General features: G+C 43.2%; 1 protein-coding gene across 1 annotated transcript in view; it reads left to right on the top strand.

Annotated features, from left to right (window-relative positions):
• The window catches only part of DUSP22 (dual specificity phosphatase 22), a 144629-nt gene that overhangs the window by 105443 nt on the left and 13140 nt on the right, over positions 1-26046 (top strand). Inside the window, exons 5-6 of the mRNA XM_077492108.1 lie at positions 8792-8866; positions 10962-11133. Of these exons, the coding sequence (XP_077348234.1) occupies positions 8792-8866; positions 10962-11133 (247 nt within the window). The remainder of the gene's footprint in view (positions 1-8791; positions 8867-10961; positions 11134-26046) is intronic.

The raw sequence follows: 26046 nt of genomic DNA, 5'->3' as shown, positions 1-26046 counted from the left end.
TGGCATTTTATGGCCTTCAAAACTGTAACGCCCTTAGAAAGCCTGAAGGCGGTGCTTGGTTTTCGGGGCCCCGTACGCGGCTAGGCTCCCAAAAAGTCCCACATATGTGGTATCCCCGTACTCAGGAGAAGCAGCAGAATTTATTTTGGGGTGTCATTTCACATATGCCCATGGCATGCGTGAGCAATATATCATTTAGTGACAACTTTGTGGAAAAAAAAAAAAAAGTTTGTAATTTTCCCGCAACTTGTGGCAAAATATAAAATATTCCATGGACTCAACATGCCTCTCAGCAAATAGCTTGGGGTGTCTACTTTCTAAAATGGGGTCATTTGTGGGGGTTTTGTGCCATCTTGGCATTTTATGGCCTTCAAAACTGTAATAGGTAGTGAGAAGTGAACTCAAAAATTTACGCCCTTAGAAAGCCTGAAGGCGGTGCTTGGTTTTCGGGGCCCCGTACGCGGCTAGGCTCCCAAAAAGTCCCACATATGTGGTATCCCCATACTCAGGAGAAGCAGCAGAATTTATTTTGGGGTGTCATTTCACATACGCCCATAGCATGTGTGAGCAATATATCATTTAGTGACAACTTTGTGTAAAAAAAAAAAAAAAAATTTTTTTTTTTGTCATTATTCAATCGCTTGAGGCAAAAAAATAAAATATTCAATGGGCTCAACATGCCTCTTATCAATTTCCTTAGGGGGTCTACTTTCCAAAATGGGGTCATTTGGGGGGGTTTTGTACTGCCCTGCCATTTTAGCACCTCAAGAAATGAGATAGGCAGTCGTAAACTAAAAGCTGCGTAAATTCCAGAAAACGTACCTTAGTTTGTAGATGTGACAACTTTTGCGCAAACCAATAAATATACAATTATTGACTTTTTTTACCAAAGACATGTGGCTGAATACATTTTGGCCTAAATGTATGACTAAAATTGAGTTTATTGGATTTTTCTAATAACAAAAAGTAGAAAATATCATTTTTTTTCAAAATTTGCGGTCTTTTTACGTTTATATCGCAAAAAATAAAAATCGCAGAGGCAATCAAATACCATCAAAAGAAAGCTCTATTTGTGGGAAGAAAAGGACGCAAATTTTGTTTGGGTACAACATTGCATGACCGCGCAATTACCAGTTAAAGCAGCGCAGTGCCAAAGTGTAAAAAGACCTCTGGTCATTTACCAGCAAAATGGTCCGGTCTGAAAAGGCAGACCAGGACTGGACAAAGATGGTTTCCAAGAAAGGAAATTCCAAAAAGTAATAATGGTCAACAATGACCATACGTGCTAGAAACAATAGTGAGATTGTAAAATAGGTTGAAAACTCATTATGTGGGACCGCCCTGCACTACGCATCGACGTCACGCTTTATGTGATGGAACTGCTGGACCATGTAGATTGACTCACATGGTGATTCCAGCTTTTTATCTGTACACATTGTGGATCACTCAACACTTATTTATGCTGCACCTTTATTTTATCTTACCCAATCTCTTTGGTTGATATGGTTTCTTAATATTTTTCATTTTCTATGTACTTCACCCTTCCAATCATTCTAACTTTCTACTCTCACTAACTTAACCTTACCTATACACTCATTAGCATTTCATTATCCTATCCTTTACCAAGTTTAGGACAGATGACCTATTGTACCACATAATATGAGTTTCCAACCTATTTTACAATCTCACTTTTATTTCTAGCACAGTCATTTTTGACCATTATTACTTTTTGAAATTTCCTTTTTTGGAAACCATCTTTGTCCAGTCCTGATCTGCCTTAACCACCTCAGCTCCCACCAGTGATACCCCTATGGGGTTATTCTAGGGGTTTATCCTAGGCAATATTACTTCTAATTACTTAATTTCATCTCCTTTCCGTGACAGGGTCAGACCTTACAGATATATTCTTGTTACTATTATACTACAGCATTCAGTTTTCCACGTGCATGCTCCTGAAGAGTGGATGAATCCACGAAATGCATAGAGCTACTATATGCCATGTTTTATGCCAACTATATGTTTTACTTACTCAATGATCACTTGTAACATGTTTGTATTTTTAGTGGTCAATTGTTATTGCTGTATGAGAATGAGGAAGTGTCTATAGGAGATGGTATGTATCGTAGGGTGACACTTCGAACGCACCAGTAGTAATGTGCCAACATCCCGATATGGGTTACATAAGGAAAAAAGACCAATATTGGGTGGACTTTATACGGCACATGAGTATTCAATCTAAAAAGTATTAGAAATATTTTATTTAATTATCAAAAATATCATACACATAAAACAGTCACATAGTACAGCAATTATTTTAATAAAACAGTGTTGCTTGACCCATATTGCCTGACCACTGATATTCTCCAGTAAAGTATATAATACAATAGTTAACAATACAAAGCCATTGGTTTGGTCTCCAGTAGTAGAAAAATATTCAGAGTCTCAGAGAGTGGTGTCGGGTATGTGGGTCCGTATTTTTAGTTGACAAGATAGCTCGACATGTTCCGCGCTAGTTTAGTGCTTCTTCAGGAGTGATTCGGGATTTGAAAAGCTCTAAGTGTAAACATTTTTCAGCTTGCTGGTAAGCAAGCAAAAGATGCTGCGGAAATGTTCATGGCTGAGAGTCACTTTGTATATACCCTTCACAATTGAGTGTGTCTTTAACCACAGATAGTATATACTGGACACTTAGATCAAATGGCCAGACCAAAGTATCACCCGCTAAATTGCAATCTCCTGAAGGAGAGTGAACACCTCCACCATAGCTGAATCCTGCTGCATCAATGACAGAGCCGTAGGTATATATACTTCCTCCAAACACGACGAGTCCCCCTCTTTAAGAAGGTACATGTACAATAATGCCAATGAATATCTAAATGATTCAGAGAAGGATACGGAGAAAGTGCTGTGATCAGATGAGACCAAAATTGAGCTCTTTGGCATTAACTCGACTTGCCATGATTGGAGGAAGAAAATTACTGACTGTGACCCTAAGAACACCATCCCTACAGTCAAGCACGGAGGTTTAAACATGATGCTTTGGGGCTGTTTCTCTGTTACAAGTACAGGCCAACTTTGCCACATTGAGGGGCAATGTATTGTAAAATCTTGGATGAGAACCATCTTCCCTCAGCCAAAATATTGAAGATGGGTCGTGGTTGGTTCTTCCAGAATGACAGTGACCCAAAACATACTGCCATGGCAACAAAGGAGTGGTTCCAGAAGAAGCACATTAAGGTCATATAGGGGCCTAGTCAGTCTCCAGACCCTAATCCTATAGAAAATTTATTGGGGGGAGCTGAAACTTCAAGTTGCCAAAAGACAGACAAGAAACCTTTAAGGGTTTAGAGAAGATCTGTAAAGAGTGGACCAAAATCCCTCCTGAGATGTGTGCAAACCTGGTCACCAGCTACAAGAAACGTCTTACCTTTGTGCTTGCCAAGGGTTTCTCCACCAACTACCAAGGCACTACTCTGCATCTATCATTATGATTTAAAAAGCGTAAACACAGTTGATTGCTAATAAATCGCTTCAGCCAAACACTAACCATGAGTGAAAGAAAAGTTTTTGTGTTATTCATATTCTCTGAAAAATGGCCAAGAAATAATAAATTCTGCCAGGGTATGTAAACTTATGAGCACAAGTGTATGTGTATGTATGTGATATATATATATATATATATATATATATATATATATATATATATATATATATATATATATATATATATATATATATATATATATAATTATAATTCAGAATTTGAGAATGTCTTGCTGTGCATACTGGGTAAATCCATTTGTGTAATGATGCCATATCTGAGTTGACAAAGGACAGATGGGAAAATAACATACCTTTCTAAAAAAAAAAAAAAAAAGCCTGACAAACATTGAAGTAAAAAAAAAGTTAAAGGGGTTGTAAAGCTTCAAGGTTAAACCTCCTGGGATGCAGCAGCCCCCCACAGCCCCACTTTTACCTGAACCGAGCCTTTCCAGCGACTATGACGAGCACACCCACTCCAGCCGGTGGAGTTCACTCAGGTCCTGATTGGATAGATTGATAGCAGCACAGCCATTGGCTCCCGCTGCTGTCAGTCAAATCCAATGACGCGGGGGACAGGGCCGAGTCATGCTGTTTGTGTCAATGGACATTCACTCTCGGGTCCTGATTGGATAGATTGATAGCAGCGCAGCCATTGGCTCCCGCTGCTGTCAGTCAAATCCAATGACGCGGGGGGCAGGGCCGAGTCATGCAGTTTGTGTCAGTGGACGCAGCAGCAGAACATGGGAGTGCCCCTGCCCAAGTCCCTGAGGAAGAACGGCTGTCCAACGGGGCACTCAAGAAAAGGAGGAGGAGCCAGGAGTGCCGCTGAGAGACCCCAGAAGAGGAGGATTGGGGGCCACTCTGTGCAAAACCAACTGCATAGAGGAGATAAGTATGATGTGTTTGTTTTTGTTTTTTTTGTTTTTTTTACATATCCACTAAAGGTGATGTGAAGGGGAAGTCCCTGTCACTATGCAAAAGCAAACTCAAAATTGATTTGGCTACACATACTATCCTGGAACACTATGCTCTAGTTACAAGGGTAATGCGTCTTATTTATAGTTTGGATGTATTTTCCTGCACATGGGTACTCAAGCAGATGGGCATAGATGAGCAATTGTTATACATCATCAAAAACCCCAAATGTAAAGGAAAAGTGTAGTGTATTATCAGCAAGGACACATATTAAGTTATTATTGCAGTACTTAGAACATACCTGCTCTCATATTTTATTCTTGTTCATTGTGGAGATTTTGTAGATAAACTGCTTAAGGAAAGATAGGTTAGCTACTACTATGACTCTAACTGCAATCAAACTGTTCTAAAAGACAGATTATTTCAACTCTTTGTCCATTAATATTCATTCAATTTCTTTTAAAGGCAAGAAGTTTAAGTAACTGACTTGGATAGTTTATAGATAGGCAACTTCTATCCTCATATTGATTAGTGGTTCCAAATTAATAACTACTACTGTAGTAGGGAACAGACACAAAAGATATGCTCAGCATCTTTCCAAATAACCGTTCTCCTTTATTATGACGCATTTGAAGGTTTTTATACACATGATTACGTAGGTATCACATTAATATTACAATTGTACATTTATGGTAACAAGGGGCGTAACATAGGCAGGATAATTCTAATCAGGGCTCGAAAGAATGCAAAACATGTACTGAAAACATTATTAGTACCCTGTGCACAGTGAGGGCAGTGTGCAATACATATAAAATAGAATATAATTATATACAGCACTTACAAATTTCCATTACAGTAACTGAATTGGACTTGGTAGCCTATTGCAATCCTTGTACAGCAGAGCTCAAACTGGAAACAAGGGGGGGGGGGGGGCAGCACAGGGAGCTATTCAGTAATGCTCATGTACTAACAAGGAGAATGCTTATAGGAAGAGAGAGCAATGTAAACGAGAAGAGTGCCTCTGTCTAAACCACTGTTTCTTAATTCCTCAAGGCCCACCAACAGGTCATGTTTTTGGGGGTTTCCCTCAGATGAAATGGCTGTGGTAATTACTAAGGCAGGGAAACTGATCAAATCACCTGTGCAAAATAATGGGAATCCTGAAAACATGACCTGTTGGTGTGCCTTGAGGACTGGAGTTGAGAAATGCTGGTCTAAACTAACATTCACAAAAGTCTAACTAAATATTATTTACATTACATTGTCATATATATGCTTCAAACGTGTTGTGCAAAAATCTTCTTCCCTCAGTAAAAATATGCAAGACAATTTCATGCATATACCAAATTATATCACGTAGATCAGATTTGGAGCACAGAGCGATCATTAACATCCTGTTTGCAATATCCCAGTTTTAAAACTCGCCTATGATAAAATGTTATTTTTACAACACCTGTTCCAAAGTTTTATTATGTCCCTGACATATTCTGCTAATGTTACCGGACAAAAACTGCATAAATAGCAAATCTAACCCTTCCCTGCGATTCTTTAGAAGTAGGTGCCCTGATTTTATCAAGATTTTGTAAGTTCTACCTTCTGTATCCTGCCTGAACAGAGAGTCCTTTCCAAATATAGCATTATCACTGGTATTGGCTACAGGCAGATGTTTAACTGTTTGTGTTTGGCAGCATAACTTAATGTCTTATAGTAGAGCATTAGATGCGTATTGTTGCACTATTATAGCTAATAAATGGGACATACTGTATACAGTTTGTGATAGTAGATTTAGACACATGACCACATCCTGGCACAATTTGAATTGCACAAGAAACTTGCTTTTTATGAACAGTAAGGCTACTTTCACGCTGGGGCGTTGGGTAGAGCTGGGCGATTTTGTAAAAAAAGATTCGAATCGACTTTTTTTTCTTTTGATGGGACACCTCGCGGACTAGGCCGAAGCCACGGCCTCGCCTAAAAACTCAGCGCTGATCCTGGTGAAAAAATAAATAGATTTGCTGAAATTTTGAATCTATTTGACCTCTCAACTTGATTCAAGATTTAAATAGATTTTTTCCCCAGCCCTAGGGGGCGTCCGCTCTTTTTAGCGGAGCTTTACCGTAGTTTTTTTGGGGAGGTTTTCGGCCGATAACGGGGTGCTTTTAACCCCCGCTAGCAGCTGAAAAAGGGTTCAAACTGCCCAGAAAGTGCCGCTGCCCATTGATTTCAATGGGCAAGGGCGCTTTATGATCGGTGTATACAGCGCTGCAAAGATGCGGCTTGTAGGACTTTCCGGCATCCTGCCAGTGCACCGCTCCAGTGTGAAAGCACTCAGTCTTTCACAATGGAGTGAGGTGGAGAGGCTCCTTGCAGGAACAATTTTTAGCGATATAGCGCCTGTAAAGCACCCCAGTGTGAAAGTAGCCTAAACAAATGAAGAATGAGAGCGAGATAGAGATCTAGATCTATAAATATAATACACACACACACACACACACACACACACACCATATATATTTGGACACATGCACAATGTTCGTACTTTTGGCTCTGTATGCCACCAGAATACATTTAAAACAAAACAATCCAAATTAATTTGAAGTGCAGACTTTCAGCTTTAATTCAAGGGGTTGAACATAAATATAAAGTACAAATTTTAGGAACTGCATCCATTTTTATACACCGCCCTCGGGACATGGTTGTTGGTTATAGGTTTATATAAGTGTGAGATTAAAACATGCTATTATTGTAAAGTACATGGCAACACAAAATTTGTCAAGTGACAGGAGAGACCTTTCCAATTCAAAAAATTCATCAACTATTTAAACCATGTCCTTTGCAATTTGTAGGCTGCACCATTCATCCACTTAGACCCTTTTCACACTGGGGTGTTTTTCAGGTGCATTTGGGCTAGAAATAGTGCCTGTAAAGTGCCTTAAAAACTGCTCCCCTGCAGTCTGTGAAAGCCGGAGGGCTTTCACACAGAGACCATGCGCTGGCAGGACGTTAAAGAAAACCTCCTGCAAGCAGCATCTTTGGAGCGGCGAAAGAGCGGTGTATATACCACTCCTAAACCGCTCATGCCCATTGAAATGAATGGGTGCCACTTTGCGAGTCGTTTTAACCCCTTTTTCGTCTGCTAGTGTGGCACTTTTTACCCCCCCCAAAAACAATGGTAAAGCACTGCTAAAAATAGCGTCACTTTACCGCCTACGCCCAGTGTGAAAGGGGCCTTACAATAAGAATTGGTGAACATTACTGCAGTGGTTGCAACTCTGATGCTTGCATCCATCCGTACAATGTATCCAAACACTTTTTATGAGGTGCACAGGGGAAAGGAGGTGTGGGGGGGGGGGGGATATGTTTTCATTCATGTCTTCCAGAATAGCAAGCGTTGATTTACCAGATCGAGGAGATGATTTGCATTGTAAACTTTTGTAACACAAAGGGGTTGAGTTACTAAAATTGGAGAGTGCAAAATCTGGTGCAGCTGTGCATGATAGCCAATTGGTTTCTAACTTCAGCTTGTTCAATTAAGCTTTGACAATAAGGCCCCTTTCACATGGGACGGATCTGTGATGAGCCGCCCCATGAACATCTCTTTGCTCAGCAGGGAATGCTCCGTTTATCCCCGCTGAGCCGGTTGATGACTGCCCTGTCAGATCTCCGCTCTCCTCTATAGGGGATCAGATGAACACGGACCGTCTATCCTTGTTCATCCGATCCGCTCTGCAGACGGATAGAAAAATAGTATTTTCCTCCGCCTGCAGAATCGGACCATAGCGGAGATTGATAATATCGGGTGTCAGCGGATGTTCATCCCATAGGGATGTATGTATGTCCGGGTTTCATCTGAAAACGGATGGATGAAATACGGACATACAGTCGGCGCCTGTGAAAGGGGTCTTAAGTCTGGAAGCTGTTTGGTTTCTATGCAGAGCTGCAATAGTTTTGCACACTCCAGTTTTAGTAAAATCTCCCCCAAAGTGTTTTAAATGTGCTTTTTTGCTTTTTTTTTTTTCAATACAATTTGGGAAATTGGGACTGAGTGCAGAGTGTTTGCTACCTTCATCCTTGAACAGCATATTGAAGTCTTCTCTTGCAATTCAGTTTCCCCCAGAATTAAAGACTGATAGGGTTGAGCAGGTAAGCATCTTGTCTACATGCATACATTGCAACTCTGCACCGCTAAATTTTCATCTAGTGTCTCAGTTGTCCGGACAAACATTTAGAACTGGCTTATAAACTATAAATTGTAACTAAGTGCTATCTGTGTTCAACCTGGAATGTTTAAATACTGTTATAACCATTGCTTTCCTATTATGTTGTTTCTAAGGATACAACACTTTAAAGAGAGTACAGCATTCATCCATGAGTGTCGGCTGAAAGGAGAAGGATGTCTTGTTCACTGGTATGTACAGCTTTGATGATCGACAATTGCAATGACTACTTTTTGGCATTTATTTTGTAAACCAAAAAAAAAAAAAAAAAAGGTAATAGCTGAAATCTGTTTGCTCATTAATGCAGTAATGTCCAATTACTACATAAACTACAGGTCTATCTTTAACTAAACTATTTTTAGCCCCCTGCCCCCCTAAACGAATCTGCTTTAGCAAATGGGTATATGTCTATAGCCTTCTAAATCTGGATGTTGAGAATATAAGGAAGCATCAGAAAGTTGCATGCCAAAATCCTGATAAATGTCTGGCACTTAGTTGTGAAAGGATGGTACAAGAATGATCTTCTCTACACAATATGTCGTGTAGCCAAGGTATCACATATGGGTAAAAAAGGTTTAGCTTTTTTTTTTTTTTTTTTTTTTTTTTTTTTTTAGAAACTCTAAGGTCTCATGCACACAGGACATTTGGCCCCTGTGCATGAGAGCCTGGAGTTTTTGTGCAGGCAGATGGCACAGGCGCACAAGTCAGCTCCACTGTCGGCAGCCTGCACAAGTCTGAGAGGCTGAAAGATGCTGCTGCTGGATGGTGCACTGAGTAATTCTAACTTTTAGGGCATTTTTCACCCAGGGACGAATGCCTGGAATGCACACTTCTTGCGTTACGGGCATTTCTCTCTGGTGCGTCCCAGGCATACAGCCTCTCAAAGACTTTTACAGACTGCATGGCTGGGCGCTGCACTGTTGCCTTCTGCCTGCAAGAAAATGTCCAATGTGCTTAAGGCCTAAAGCCCCGTACACACGATCGGATTTTCCAACGCGAAATGTTGGATGTCGGGCTGTTGTTGGAAAATCCGACCATGTGTATGCTCCATCGGACAATTGTTGTCAGACTTTCTGCCAACAAATGTTGGCTAGCAGGTTTTCAAATATTCCGACAACAAATGTGTATTGTCGGATTTTCCGAGTGTGTGTACACAAGTCAGTTGGACAAAAGTCCAAATTACAAACACGCATGCTCGGAAGCAGAAGCGGTCGGTCTTGTAAACTAGCTTTCATAATGGAGAATTAACATTCGTGACGTAGCAAATTTTAATGAAAACTCCCAAATACAGCGCACAATTCTCTTAGAGATAAATAGATAGAGATATATCTATCTATCTATCTATCTATCTAATTTTATCTCTGTTTTTAGTTTATTTTTTATTTGGTCAAGTTACCACAACACCATTATCCTGTAGCTTTTAAGATCAAAGATACAACTATGTTGGTGTCCCATGTTAATTTTACATTGTATTTTTTAAAATGTAACTGTCTACTCCCAAACTGTTTGAAGTAAAACACGTAGCCAAGTATTCTACACAACTTTTTTATTGTGCATTAAAAAAAAAAAAAAGATACATTAGACATGCTATCTGTCAATAGAACTTAATCAAAAAGTGCATTTTATGCATCCCGAAAATATACCAAATCAAATCATTATACAACCAAAAAAATTATATCAAAGCAATAACTCCAAGGCCAATAATAAATAACATGTTATCTCCTCCAATTCCACAACATGTCTGGTTGATGAACGGCCATTCAGAAACAAACTGAAAAGCACGAAATGAAAAGCGCAAACTGAAAAGCACTAAATGAAAAAACGCAAAAAGAAAAGCACGAATCAACACTGACGAAGCTTTTACTAACACAAAATTAGCAGAAGGAGCCCAAAGGGTGGTGCTAAAGAGCTGAAAAAACACATATTACGTCACTACGTTCGTCATTGTTGGCCAACATTTGTGTGACTGTGTATGCAAGACAAGTTTGAGCCAACACCCTTCGGACAAAATTACACAGTTTTGTTGTTGGAAAGTCTGATCGGGTGTACAAGGCATAAGGCTTTTTGTGAGTCTTCTCTGTGACTGTGTAATGTTATGATAGGCTACTGTTATACAGATATTGGACTGCTGTTACTGTACATGTATCTAAACCACCTTATACAGCTATTGTACAGATACTCCCATCACTCCCTTTTTCTTTTCTTTACTTTTCTTATATTCATGGACAGCTAGAGTTGCATGCTTTAAAGCTGAGACAACTATTAACTCATCTTGTGCTCTTTAAGCTTGGCAGGTGTTTCCAGGAGTGTGACTTTGGTAGTAGCTTATGTAATGACAATTACAAATTTGGAATGGGAAGACGCGTTGGCAGCTGTTAAAGGGGCAAGGACGTGTGCCAACCCTAATATGGGTTTTCAGAAGCAACTTGAGGACTTTGGAAAACGTGATGTCCACCATGTAAGTAATCAATGAATGTATGCTTAAATTAGGGCTGTAATATAAAAAAGGTTATGTAAGCTTTTTTGTATTATTTTTGTAAATAAAGAAACTTGATATATTGAAAAATTGCCTGGTTGGCATAGAAATTGGGGAGCTGCTGTTGCTGACTTGTCTTTAAAGGTTCAGACTCTGGGATTTTCATGACCGATTCCTCTAAGCCAGAGATCTCCACACGATGGCCCTCCAGCTGTTGCAGAAATAAACGTCCCATGAGGCATTGTAAAAATCTGACATTCACAGACATGACCAGGTTTGATGGGAATTGTAGTTCTTGAACAACTGGAGGGCCATAGTTTGGAGACCCCTGCTCTACGCTATACCTCCCTGCTGGCTCTTGAATGCTGGGTGCTGGGAATAAACCCGAGCTGTCCATGTTCATATCTCACTCATTTAGAGATGGGAGGGGGGCTGAGAGGAGAGTTCTTCTATATATGCTGAGCCAAGTACAAAATCAAGGCACCCAATCACATCTTAAAGTGCATCATACATCCTAAAAAGGAATAAAGTATATGGATATATATTATTGCCTGAAACGCATCATATTCTACTATTAGATTTCCTAATAGTATTCCAGGACAACATTGGGTGAAAAGTGTTAGAGGGGGCAGTCCTAGAGTGGGGATTGTGGCTTGTTTTATGAAATAAACTTCAATTCCAGTAATGCCAGTAAGTAATTGTGCTGCAAATTTAAAAATGACTTGCTAAGCTATTGCTAGACTTGCCAGGCTTCACAAGTTTGTTGCGCAATTGCAGCAAAACCACATTGCATGACTCCAGATCAACTTTCTTTGCAAACATTCTGCAAGTCTGCTGCAAGTTCTGGTTCAGACATGTTGTGCAATAGTCATCCCACCACAGGGGTCACTGTGGCTGAATTTTCATTCTGTAGACTTGCAGAGCTCTTGCCGTAGACTCACCACTGCAACTTTGCTCTTGTTTAGAGACTTGCCAGTGAAAATATGCAGCAAGTTAACAGACTTGCAATTCAACATGCCAACATTTTGTGGCAAGTTATCCTTGCTGTCTGGGGGGGGTTTGTCATCTTAAAGTGGAGTTCTGCTGTGTGCTGAACCTGGAACATCAATAAAACAAATGTTTTTCATTTATCCTCTACTCTCCATCCTGAAAGCAGAGATGGATGTCTCACAGAGGGCACAAATAATCCCAGGAAACACATGGAGGGTGCACAATTACTGGGTTACAGAAGTGATCAGGTGACTTTATACAGGCGTATCTCAAAAAATGTGAATATCATCAAAAAGTTAATTTCAGTAATTCAATTCAAACAGTGAAACTCATATATAGGGCTGCAACTAATGATTATTTTCATAATTTAATTTATTAGTTGGCTGTTTATTGTTTAGATTAATCGGATAATAACCTTAAAGTGTGGTGAATAATTTTAGTTAATACGTAAAGTTTAAAATAAAAGGCAATTTCTTCTTAAATATCTATCTATATACAGTGGTAAATATAAATAACGAATTATATGGTTAGGGAACAAAATCTCTCATTTAAAACAATGTTAAAAAGCAAGTGAAATTTTCAAACGATATTCTTTCATTCAGCAAATGTACAAAGATTTGGCCAGCATAAGGCTCGGTTCACACCTATGCCGTTTGCTTTTGATCCATTTCTGTAGTGCATTTTGCTGTGCGTTTTAGCACGTGTGATTTGCGTTTTGCATTTTTTATGCTTTTTTTTTTTTTTGCCCAATTTTTGTTGTTGGTCAGATAAAAAAAAAAATGCAAATCGCAGCAACTACGTACTACATGCTTTTCTGCACCGTCTCCATTGAAGTCTATTAAACCAAAATGCACCATGCTGAGCTTCCCAGTGAATGGCTATTGGGGGTGTCAGGACAAGTCTGATCATTGGAGGAGAACAGGCCGAGTTCCCAGCATAGCTACAGAACTTATCACGTTGTGCACTCATGCCTAGTCTGGTCAGTTTTTAATAGGATAGCAAAATTACATAATCAAGTCTGATACAACAGAACCCGCACATGGTAAAACACTACACCCCCATGCCTATATTTCCCATGTTGCCTGCCTGTTAATCTAAATAATGCGAATACTGTCTTCTAAAAGTCCACCTCTATCACTGGTAGGAACACCAGGGATTTCATACAAGTACATGGTTCAGCAGGCACATATCAGGCAATGCTGGGTTTACATATTCTTTAAAAAATAAGTGTATTTTAAAAATATCTTAAAATAATATAAAACGCCTTGCAAACCTAAACGTACAGTTGATCTGGAAGAAACCCTTATAATGCATAGCCCAATTTTGCTCTTGAAATCCTTCCTTGTCCCCTATTAATGCAAACAACTAGATCAGAAAACCTGAAGAGACCAACTATCTTGTTAACGAGATCAGGTTGGATGGAGAATTTTGACTAATTCGCTGTTAGTTTTTGCCGACTTAGCAGGGTTAAGCTGCGCACACCACAGAAACAATATTATTGTGGAGATCTTCAACTCATGTAAGCATCTGGCTCTGTCTGAAAGAAGATAAATCGGAATGGATGGAAGCAAAAAATAAAAAAGGCAAATAAAACCGAGAACATTAACCACTAGAGATCCGCGCTATAGCCAAATGACGGCTACAGCGCGGACCTCCTTTGCCGGGACTACGTCTATTGACGTTGTCCCGTGCACGAGCGGCCTGCGTGCCCCCTGAGGGGCGCGCGCGGCACGCTCTGTTATCGGCGAGTCTATGAGACTCGCCTGATCACGGATCCGAGCAAGGGGTCGATCCCGACCCCTTACCACGTGATCAGCTGTCAGCCAATGACAGCTGATCATGTGATACAACCGAGCCGGTAATCGGCTATTATTCCTCCTCGCGCTGACAGCGTGAGGAGAAAAAAAAAAGAGCCGATCACCGGCGGCCGTGATCGGGACATCAGTCCCGATCACGGCCAGCCCTGCCAGTGCCCACCTGCCCCCTGCCAGTGCCACCTCATTAATAAATAAGTGCCCCCCGTCAGTGCCACCCAGCAGTGCCCACAGTGCCACCCATCAGTGCCCACAATCTGCCTCAACAACAGTGCTGCACCCCAGTGCCACTTATCCATGCTCAGTGTCATCTACCAGTGCCCAGCAGTGCCACCTATCAGAGCCACCTATCAATGCCCATCAGTCCCATCTATCAGTGGTACCTATCAGTGCCCCTTAGTGCCACCCATCCGTGCCATCTTATCTGTGCCCATCTTTGCCCATCAGTACCGCCTTATCTGTGCCCATCAGTACTGCCTTATCTTTGCCTATCGGTGCCACCTTATCTGTGCCCATTAGTGCCGCCTTAACTATGCCTATCAGTGCCCAATAGTGCAGCCTATCAGTGCCGCCTCATCAGCGCACTTCAATGAAGGAGAAAAATGACCTGTTTGCAATATTTTATAACAAACTATTAAACATGATTTTTTATTTTATTTTTTATTTTGCATCTTTTTTTGTTTGTTTAGCAAAAAATAAAACTCCCAGCTGTAATTAAATACCACCAAAATAAAGCTCTATTTGTGGGAAAAAAATGATAAAAATTTAATTTGGGTACAGTGTTGTATGCCCGCGCAATTGTCATTCAAAGTGTATCGGCGCTGAAAGCTGAAAATTGGTCTGGGCAGGAGGGGGGTTTAAGTGCCCAGTAAGCAAGTGGTTAAAGGATATTTAACCACTTGCCGACCGCCGCACGACGATATACGTCGACAGAATGGCACGGGCAGGCATATGGGCGTACCTGTACGTCCCTGTCTTCCCGCGGGTGGGGGGCCCGATCGGGCCCCCCCCCCCCCCCGGTGCCTGCGGCGGTCGGTATTCGTTCGGGAGCGATCCGGGATGAGGGGGCGGCCATTCATTTATGGCCACCCCCTCGCGATCGCTCCCGACTAATGGAAATGCTCTGTGACATCACTTCCTCTCCTGTAATGTAAACACAGGCAGAGGAAGTGATGTAATCTCTCCTCCGTGTCGGTATTTTTCGTTCCGGCACAGAGGAGAGAGGATCGGTGAGTTGCACCAACACGACACTACACAGTAGAACATGCCAGGCACACTCACACCCCCCCTTCACCCCCCCAATTACCCCTGCCCCCCTAGTCACAGTGACACCAATTGCATTTTTTTTTTTTTTTGCATTGGTGTCATTTGTGACTGTAATAACTGTTAGGGCAGTTAGGGTTAGCCCCCTTTAGTTCTAATGTACCCCCCTAACCCCCCCAATAAAGGTTTAACCCCGTGATCACCCCCCGCCGCCAGTGTCACTAAGGCTGGGTTCACATTGCAGCAGTTTGAGAACGGATATGATTCGCACCGCACTGCAGTGCAAATCACATCCAATCTCTGTGCGATTCGAGTTCAGCCATACAGATAGTATGGCTGAATTCGCGCCGCACCCGCCGCAAATTCGCACGGGACCCTTTTTTTGGTCCGCAGCAGAATCGGATCGCATGGGTGTTCACACCATGCGATCCGAGTTTGCAGATCGCACTGTGATATGCGAACTGATCTGGGGGTGTCATTAACATTTCACTGACACTCCCAGCAGTTCGCATAGGGCAGTGTGAACTGCCGCCGGGAGGCATGCGATGCGGGAACCCGCCGCGGATTCGTGGCGTTCCCGCATCGCTCCAGTGTGAACCCAGCCTAATAAGCAATCGTTTTTCTGATCGCTGTATTAGTGTCACAGGTGACGCTAGTTAGGCAGGTAGGTATTTAGGTTCGCCGCAGCTTTTTATAGCGACGGACCCCCATATACTACCGCATAAAGCCCCCTGAATGCCCCCTAGTTAACCCTTTCACCAGTGATCACCATATAACTGTTACAGGTGACGCTGGTTGGTTAGTTATTTTTTTATGTTTCAGGGCACCCGCCATTTATTACCTAGTCTCACTAGTGTACCCCTAAATTTAGGGGTGTCTACTTTCCAAAATGGGGTCATTTGGGGGGGTTTGTGCCATCTTGGCATTTTATGGCCTTCAAAACTGTAACGCCCTTAGAAAGCCTGAAGGCGGTGCTTGGTTTTCGGGGCCCCGTACGCGGCTAGGCTCCCAAAAAGTCCCACATATGTGGTATCCCCGTACTCAGGAGAAGCAGCAGAATTTATTTTGGGGTATCATTTCACATATGCCCATAGCATGTGTGAGCAATATATAATTTAGTGACAACTTTGTGAAAAAAAAATAAAATAAATAAAAGTTATTTTCCCGCAACTTGTGGCAAAATATAAAATATTCCATGGACTCAACATGCCTCTCAGCAAATAGCTTGGGGTGTCTACTTTCTAAAATGGGGTCATTTGTGGGGGTTTTGTGCCACCTTGGCATTTTATGGCCTTCAAAACTGTAATAGGTAGTGAGAAGTGAAATCAAAAATTTACGCCCTTAGAAAGCCTGAAGGCGGTGCTTGGTTTTCGGGGCCCCGTACGTGGCTAGGCTCACAAAAAGTCCCACATATGTGGTATCCCTGTACTCAGGAGAAGCAGCAGAATTTATTTTGGGGTGTCATTTCACATATGCCCATAGCATGTGTGAGCAATATATCATTTAGTGACAACTTTGTGATTTGTTTGTAGATGTGACAACTTTTGCGCAAACCAATAAATATACAGTTATTGACTTTTTTTTTTACCAAAGACATGTGGCTGAATACATTTTGGCCTAAATGTATGACTAAAATTGAGTTTATTGGATTTTTCTAATAACAAAAAGTAGAAAATATTTTTTTTCAAAATTTGCCGTCTTTTTACGTTTATATCGCAAAAAATAAAAATCGCAGAGTCAGTCAAATACCTTTAAAAGAAAGCTCTATTTGTGGGAAGAAAAGGACGCAAATTTCGTTTGGGTACAACATTGCATGACCGCGCAATTACCAGTTAAAGCAGCGCAGTGCCAAAGTGTAAAAAGACCTCTGGTCATTTACCAGCAAAATGGTCCGGTCTGAAAGTGGTTAATATAGGGCTCCCTGATAGGGCCTGGGGTGGAGCCATGCTTAGAGGAGAGGTTATAAAAACCACCAGGTGGAAGTGGCTGGCCTCTTAGTCTGAAGACATGAGGGGAGGTAAGCAAACACAGGAAGATCACTGCATAACCATGACAATAGAATATTATATGACACAGTGATGTATAAAAATAACAAAATTGTATTAAATACATAAAAATTCCTTATATAGTTTAAGACATATGTAACAAAAATATGAAACCGCAAACTCTGTATACACCCGTAAACAGCCCCTACAACAACAAGGTGAGCAATTGCATCAATAGTCACAAAAAGGTGTAATCATGAACTATGATAAACACTCAAGACCAAAGTATGAGAAAAGAGACACAGCCCAACATGTTTCGCATGGTGGCTTCTTCAGGAGTTTTTTGTTGACAGAAGTTGGTGCAATAGACTTGATTCAGTGGGGAGTAGTTCTGGAAAACCTCAAAAGAGGCGTTCCCACCAGGGCACCGCAGAATGGGTCAAATGTCTGTCTCCATCATGTAGGTCTGAAACCAGCCAAAGAAAAACTGTCCCACAAAGCACATCAGAAATCATATACACAGGAATTGGCGATTCTAAGCTAAATTGAGCAAAGTTCCGCCATGCTGTACTGGGAGGGCTAGGGTTTTGTCTCGATAAGGGGGGGGGCACGTACCCCCATCATGTCCTTTTGGTTTTTAGAGAAACCCCGTGAGTTGATGTTCATTATAGAGCTCAAACAGCTAACTACACAGATGTAATACATATGCAGGAGCTTTTTTAGCTGGAAAATGTTTTGTATTTCTGTATATCTGGTTCTGAGATTTTCACAGTTCTGCAGCACAGCACTGGAAAGGGAGAGGACTGATTTTTTTTTTTTTTTTTCCTGCTGCAGTTAGGTTACTCTCCCAGGCTGTGACTGGACAGTGAAAGGTGAAGTAGCACAGTCGTGAGCTTTTCTCTGTCACTCTGCTCTCTCCTACCAACATTTTAGCACATGTGCACTGCCACACAACTGATTGGCTCCTTGTTCTACTTCTCGTTCTCTCAGTCTGAGCTCTGCTGTACGGGAGATTACAAAAGGATGATATCAAGCTGAATTTGGGTACTTTGTGCATTTAAATAAAATACATTTATTAAAAGGCTGCACTAATTTGTGCCTTTTTTACCCTTGTATGAAGTTTAGCTTTAATAAACTATTTCAGGGACTTAAAAGCATTATTGCTGTCAAGAAAATTGAATGAGAGTCCTCCATAATTTCACATATTTTAAAGTAATAAAATCTCTTCTCGTGTATAGGGCACGTACTATTGTTTGTTGTGCCTGTTAGATTTTAGAAGCTTGTAAGTTAGAACTTCCAGGTCCTGCTGTCTGCAGTGGTGGCTGAGCTACAGTAACCTCAGAGCTTCGGGGAAGGGGGAACCTGCTTTGAAACTAGGGGACCTGAAAACCGCTACATGCTGCAGCAACAAGTGTACTGTAATTATAGCATATACACATGGGACCTAGAATTGGAAAACACCTGAATTTTTCTGGAAGGCATACATTAAATGTCTCTGTAGTACTTTATTATGTCTGAAACACTTCTTTTTTGTGGTATCCTTCAGAATTGACAGTGCAGAAACATATTTGCAATCATTCATTTATTAGATAATTAATGATTTTAAATATAATTTACAGCCCTGGTGCCCAACACGCGGGCCCTGTGCTGTTGCGCACCATATAGATAGCAGAGTGGTTGCCGCCCAGGGCTGTCACCCAATCAAGTTAGGCTGTCCCTCAGGGATCTTCAATATCTCCCGAGGCAACTGGAGTTTGTGGGTGGAGCCAGGGGTGTGGCTGTCTCCTGCACTCCTCCCAAAGACTGTTTCACTCAAGCTGAGGAGGAGAGACCACAGCAGCCTCAGGAGTGTTCAAATCTAGCAAAGCTGTAAGTGACTAAGCACATTGTCATAGCATACAGCCCTAAACTGCCACTATACTGCTCTATACTACCCAAACCTGCCACTGTACCACCCTATACTACCCAAACCTGCCACTGTACCACCCTATACTAACCAAACCTGCCACTGTACCACCCTATACTAACCAAACCTGCCACTGTACCACCCTATACTAACCAAACCTGCCACTGTACCACCCTATACTACCCAAATCTGCCACTGTACCACCCTATACTACCCAAACCTGCCACTGTACCGCCCTATCCTACCCAAACCCGCCACTGTACCGCCCCATACTACCCAAACCCGCCACTGTACCGCCCTATACTACCCAAACCCGCCACTGTACCGCCCTATACTACCCAAACCTGCCACTGTACCGCCCTATACTACCCAAACCTGCCACTGTACCGCCCTATACTACCCAAACCTGCCACTGTACCGCCCTATACTACCCAAACCTGCCACTGTACCACCCTATGCTACCCAAACCCGCCACTGTACTGCCCTATACTACCCAAACCTGCCACTGTACCGCCCTATACTAAAACCTGCCAATCGGTGCCTATAGTAGCCAATCATATTTTGTGCTTATTTTATTTATTGCAGTCAGATCATGAATATACTACCAAAACCTGCCACTGTACCACCCTATACTACCCAAACCTGCCACTGTACCGCCCTATACTACCCAAACCTGCCACTGTACCACCCTATACTACCCAAACCTGTCATTATACCGCCCTATACCACCCAAACCTGCCACTATACCACCCAAACCTGCCACTATACTGCCCTATACTACCCAAACCTGCAACCGTACCGTCGTTTACTACCCAAACCTGCCACTGTACCGTCATATACTACCCAAACCTGCCACTATACTACCCAAACCCTGCCACTATACTGCTCTACACTACCCAAACCTGCCACTATACTGCTCTACACTACCCAAACCTGCCACTATACAACCCTATACTATTCAAACCTGCCAAATGGTGTCTATAGTAGGCAATCATATTTTGTCCTTATTTTATTTATTGCAGTCAGATCAATGAATATGCTTTATGTTGATATTGTTAAAGTTGTTAATATTTATTTTTGTAACCTAATTCTGCATAAAACCTTTAACACTGTGTCATTAATTGAGATAATTTACAAGGGGAGTATTTAGGGCCAACATTAGGGGTTGGGTGGGCCAGCTGTTGGCTAGTAACTCTTAAGGCCTATAGTATGTATTACACAGCGCTATCACTTTTAATAATTAATTTTCTGCCTGGACTGCTGCTGTTCACCAAATGCAAATATACAGTTGTACTCATAAGTTTACATACCCTGGCAGAATTTATGATTTCTTGGCCATTTTTCAAAGAATATGAATGATGACACAAAAACTTTTTTCACTCAAGGTTAGCATTTGGCTGCAGCCATTTATTATCAATCAACTGCATTTACTCTTTTAAATCTTAATGGCAACAGAAACTACCCAAATGACCCGGATGAAACATTTACATACCCCAGTTCTTAATACCTTGTCTTGCCCCCTTTAACGTCAATGACAATTTGAAGTCTTTTGTGGTATTTATCCAGGCTCTTTATCTTCTCAGATGGCAAATCTGCCCATTCCTCTTGGCGAAAAGCCTCCAGTTCCTGTAAATTATTGGGCTGTCTTGCATGAACTGCACATTTGAAATCTCCCCAGAGTGGCTCAATGATATTGAGGTGAGGAGACTGAGAAGGCCACTCTAGAACCTTCACTTTATTCTGCTGTAGCCAATTACAGGTCGAATTGGCCTTATGTTTTGGATCATTGTCATGTTGGACTGTCCAAGTACGTCCCATGCGCTGCTTCCTGGCTGATGAATGTTCCTCCAGTATTTTTTGATAGTATACTGCATTCATCTTGCCAACAATTTTGACCAAATTTCCTGTGCCTTTTGTAGCTCACACATCCCCCCAAAACATCAGCGATCCACCTCTACCTTTCATCATAGGCCCTGTTGACTCCTCTCCAAATGTAGCATTTATGGTTGTGGCCAAAAAACAAAATTTCCCTCATCGTCTTTCAGGACAGCCACTATGAGAGATAGACTCCTCCTCTTCCTCTGGAAACACTGCGCCAGCCCATAAATTCTTACTTCCCCTGCCGGACCTCAGTTATTAGTGTTTCCTCCGGCGGGGAGACACTGTGCAAGGAACCAGGCCGATCAGTCGGGGAGGCTGTGGCCGTTTTGTCATTAAAGAACCCGGTTGAAAGAAGCAGGGGCTTCGTTTGGAGAAAGCTGGGTTCAAACCGTTCGAAACCAACGTCCGCGTGTTGGGCGGGTCGAACGGTTTACTTACCTCACCTAGGTACTGCCACCCCTTCCGAGTCGAGCGCGGCTTCAGGTCGTGGGGGACTCCTATCGCGTCTACAGGGACGCAGCTGGCAAGCCGTTCGGAAGATTTCCCTGTACAAGGGTACAGTCCGCCCCTTTTTTTTCTTTGAACCGAGCGGGCCGAACAACGTCGTATCCGGCGGAAACGAAGGCTTGACCTCGAATACGATCGACTTCCGGTTCCGGGTCGTGGAGCTGATAGGAGGGCCGGGCACAAGCTGGAGAGGAGTTCGGAACGCGCACAGGCAGCGTGGAACTCTGTAGTAAGCAGCCACCTGCAGTCATGTCGGAAGCTCAGGCTCAAACAACAGACTCTATCTCCAGCATTCCTAAGGTAAGGGCACCCTGGGGAGGGTTACTCTCTATCTAGGATCCCCCCACCCCAATGTATGGTTCTATCATGGGGGGGGGGCAGACCCCCTGGGTGGCCAGGGGGGAGGGGAGGCTCAGATTCCTTCTTCTAAAAAAAAGGGTCTAGTGCACTCCCAGGGTTGTATCCCGAGCTTTGGATTGACTTTGTCTTTTTCTGTTTTCTCTTTTTTCCTTTTTTTTTTTTTTTTTTTTAGAAAGCTACGGAAAAAACTAGGTCTACGCATAGCTCTAAAAAGAAGTGTGCCTCCTGTAGGGACATTTTAGGGGAATCTTGGACCAAAGTGTTGTGCAAAGGCTGTATTGACTCCCTCGTTAGGGAAAGGGAATCTGAACAGGAGTCAGGACTAGCAGCTTCAGTCAAAGAGCTCTCGTCCACCTTCTCTTCTTTTAGGTCCCTTTTTGAAAAAATTTCAGCTTCCCACGGGTCCATCTCCCCAGGATACAACCCCACCTCTAGCACAGAGTTCTGCTCCGGTCCAACCTGCTAGTACAGGGGGGACAGAGGTTGCAGGCCCTTCAGGGACAGGTAGGGAACTTCCAGACAGTTCCTCTTCCGATTCCCAGGAGGGTTCCCAGGGGGAGGACCAGGACGGGGGGTCCAGGAAAGCCTCCAGATATAAATTATCCCTTAATGAGGTAGAGGACCTCTTAAAGGCAATTTATGCAACCCTCGGTATCCAGACGGATAAAAAGCCCCTAACCCTGCATGACCAAATGTATTCAGGTTTGGGGGAACCAAAAAGAAGGGTTTTTCCAGTGCACAAAGTTTTAATGGAAACAGTTAAAAAGGAGTGGCAGGATCCGGAGAGAAAACCCTTTTTATCTAGATCCCTCAAAAGAAGGTTCCCATTTTCAGAGGACCCGGCATGCCTTTGGAATAAAAATCCCAAATTGGATGCCGCTTTCTCCCAGGTCTCCAGACACACAGATTTGGCGTTTGAAGACATGGGGGCCTTGGCAGATGTCATGGACAAAAGGATTGACTCTCTGCTTAAAAAAACATGGGACTCGGCTATCGGCAATTTAAAGCCTGAAATGGCAGTTACAGTTGTGGCTCGCAATTTAGAGCACTGGCTCTCACAGATCCAACAACATATTGAGGCAGGCACAGATAAGGAAACCATTCTGTCATCCTTCCCTACTATGCTGCGAGGGTTCACTTACATAGCAGATGCCTCTGCTGAGTCCGTCCGCATGTCCGGCAGAACGGCGGCTCTAGCCAATTCGGCCAGAAGGGCCCTCTGGTTAAAAACATGGCCAGGGGATAATGCCTCCAAGATAAAGCTATGTGGGATACCTCTGACGGGGACCTCCTTTTTGGCCCAGGGCTAGAGACTGTTCTAGACCGGACAGCGGACAGGAAAAAATCCTTTCCTCTTAAACGGAAAACCCCCGTACAAACTAAAAAGGGGTTTCGTCCGCAAGGGCGTAGGGAAACCTCTAAACCAGAGGGGAAAAAGAAAACCTGGCCCCAAAAAGGCAGGGGCAGAGGAGGGGCGATTTTTCGCCCTCCTGTCCAGCCCCGTAAAACCCAGTGACATTCCAGCTACAGTGGGAGGAAGACTGGGGGCCTTTCTACCACAGTGGGAGACAATATCCCCCAATCAATTTATTTTAGGGGTAATAAGAAGGGGGTACCTCTTGGAATTCTTAAGACCACCCCCTCAAAGGCTCCTTGTCACGCATCTACCCAGGTGCATGGTAAAGGCCGAGGCCTTGCTAGAAGCTCTGAGGGAATTGGAGAATCAGGATGTTATTCTCAGGGTCCCAAAAGCAGAAGAGGGAAGGGGGTTTTATTCTCACATCTTCGTAGTGAAAAAACCCTCAGGGAAGTTAAGGTTGATTCTGAACTTAAAGCCCCTGAATGCTTCAGTGACATACAAAAGATTCCACATGGAATCGATCTTTTCAGTAAAGGCTCTTCTGCCCCGCAACTGTTTCATGGTATCTCTGGACCTACGGGACGCGTATTTACACATCCCTATAGCGGAAGCCTCGCAGAGTTTTCTACGCCTTGCCATAGATTTAGGGGGAGAAACAGTACACTTTCAGTTTCAGGCCCTGCCATTCGGGCTATCCTCTGCACCCCGCATTTTTACCAAGGTCCTGGCAGAAGCCATGGCCTTTCTTCGGCTCCAGGGGATATGTATAATAGCCTACCTGGACGACCTGCTTTTATTTGCAGCATCCCCAACACAGTTGGTCAAGGATCTCGATCTAACCAAAGGGGTCCTTACAGACCTGGGGTGGCTTCTGAACTTGGGAAAGTCCAGCCTGATCCCCTCACAACAGATCTCCTATCTAGGTTTCCTGTTGGACTCAACACTGTTGAGAGTTTTTCTACCAAGAGAAAAGGTACAAAAGCTGGACAAAGCGGTGGCCTCTCTTCAGAGCAACCAGCTGGTTTCCATAAGGGTTCTGATGTCAGTATTGGGTCTCCTTACATCTACCCTCCCAGCAGTGCAGTGGGCAGGGCTACATTTTCGTCCCCTACAGACCTTCATCCTAGGGGTGTGGGACCACAGTCAGGAGGCTCTAGACACCCTAGTACATATTCCACACCAGGTAAAGAGATCCCTCTGGTGGTGGAGGAAAATGACAAATCTGTCGCAGGGGCGTCTGTGGCTCATCCCGGTTTCTCGGGTAGTGACCACAGATGCAAGTGGAAAAGGTTGGGGGGCACATTTGGGTTCCCTTCTAGCCCAGGGCACTTGGGAGGACGGCGAGTTGACTCGATCGTCCAACTGGAAAGAATTAAGGGCAGTGGGACTAGCCCTCAGATTCTTCAAAAAAGAGCTCCGGGGTCACCACATTCAGGTGCGGTCGGACAACTCTTCCGTAGTGGCCTATTTAAACAAGCAGGGTGGCACGAGAAGCAGAGCCCTGTTGTCTTTAGCGACAGAGATCCTGTCCTGGGCCGAAACCTACACCCTTTCGCTCTCAGCAGTTTTCCTGAGGGGAGACAAAAACGTGGTAGCAGACTTTCTCAGCCAAAAGAGGCTGAGGGAGGGCGATTGGGTTCTCAACCAGGAGGTCTTCAATCTCATAATAAAGAGATGGGGGTCTCCAGAGGTGGACCTGTTCGCGTCCAAAAACAATGCAAAAACCCCCTGTTTTTTTTCCCTAAAAAAGGGGAGAGGGAGCCTTAGGTGTGGACGCCTTGAACCAGAATTGGCACTTCAGAACTTGCTATGCCTTCCCACCTCCAGCGTTGTTGCCAGCAGTTCTGAGAAAGTTTCAAATGGAAAGCACATCTCTGATTCTGGTGGCTCCACATTGGCCCAAGAGAGCATGGTTCTCAATGCTAAAGCAGTTGGCGGTAGAACCTCCCTTACTCTTGCCCCCTCGGGACGATCTCCTCTCTCAGGGGCCAGTCCTCTGCCCACAGGTACGCCAGTGGAAGTTAGCGGCCTGGCTACTGAGGAAGGGTTATTAAAATCTAAAGGATTTTCAGAGAGACTAGTTTCTACCCTCCTGGACAGTAGGAAGAAGGAAACTCGCCAGATCTATGAAAAGGTCTGGTTGCGTTTCAACAAGTGGTGCGCAGAGAGCTCTTTCCCAGTACGGAGCTCCTTCGCAGTTTTGGAATTTTTACAATGTGGGGCAGATAAGGGCTTATCCATTAGTACCCTTAGGGGTCAAGTATCAGCCCTCAGTGTTTATTTAGAAGATCATTTGGCTGCCAACCCATGGGTAGTCAGGTTCTTTAGGGCCCTGTCCAGACAGAGACCGGTCCAGGGTCTGTCCTTTCCCAGATGGGATTTATCTTTAGTTTTACAGAGCTTAACTGGACCCCCCTTTGAGCCTTTAAAGGAGTGTTTTCTGAGAGAGCTTACTCTGAAGACAGTGTTTCTGGTAGCAGTAACAACTGCCAGGAGGGTCAGTGAGATGGAGGCCTTATCAGTCAGGGCTCCCTTTTGCGTTATTTTTCCGGATCGGATAGTTTTAAAGACCGATCCAGCCTTTTTGCCGAAAGTGGCATCCAGCTTTCATAGAAGCCAGGAAATTGTTTTGCCCTCTTTTTGTCCCAATCCCTCCGGTGAGAAGGAACTAAAATTTCATTATTTGGATGTTGGATGTATCCTACACTATCTGGAACTGACCAAGACATTCAGAAGGTCAGATTTCTTATTTGTTTTGTTTTCCGGGGCCAGAAAAGGTTGTAAAGCGTCCCGGCGCACTAATGCTAGGTTGCTCAGAGTAGCCATCGA

Source organism: Lithobates pipiens, unplaced genomic scaffold (genome assembly GCF_037356315.1).
Source record: "Lithobates pipiens isolate NorthernLeopardFrog02 unplaced genomic scaffold, aLitPip1_a1.2 Scaffold_19, whole genome shotgun sequence".
NCBI lineage: Eukaryota > Metazoa > Chordata > Amphibia > Anura > Ranidae > Lithobates > Lithobates pipiens.
The sequence above is the reverse complement of the archived record's forward strand: the minus strand, read 5'-3'. Positions and strand labels throughout refer to the sequence as shown.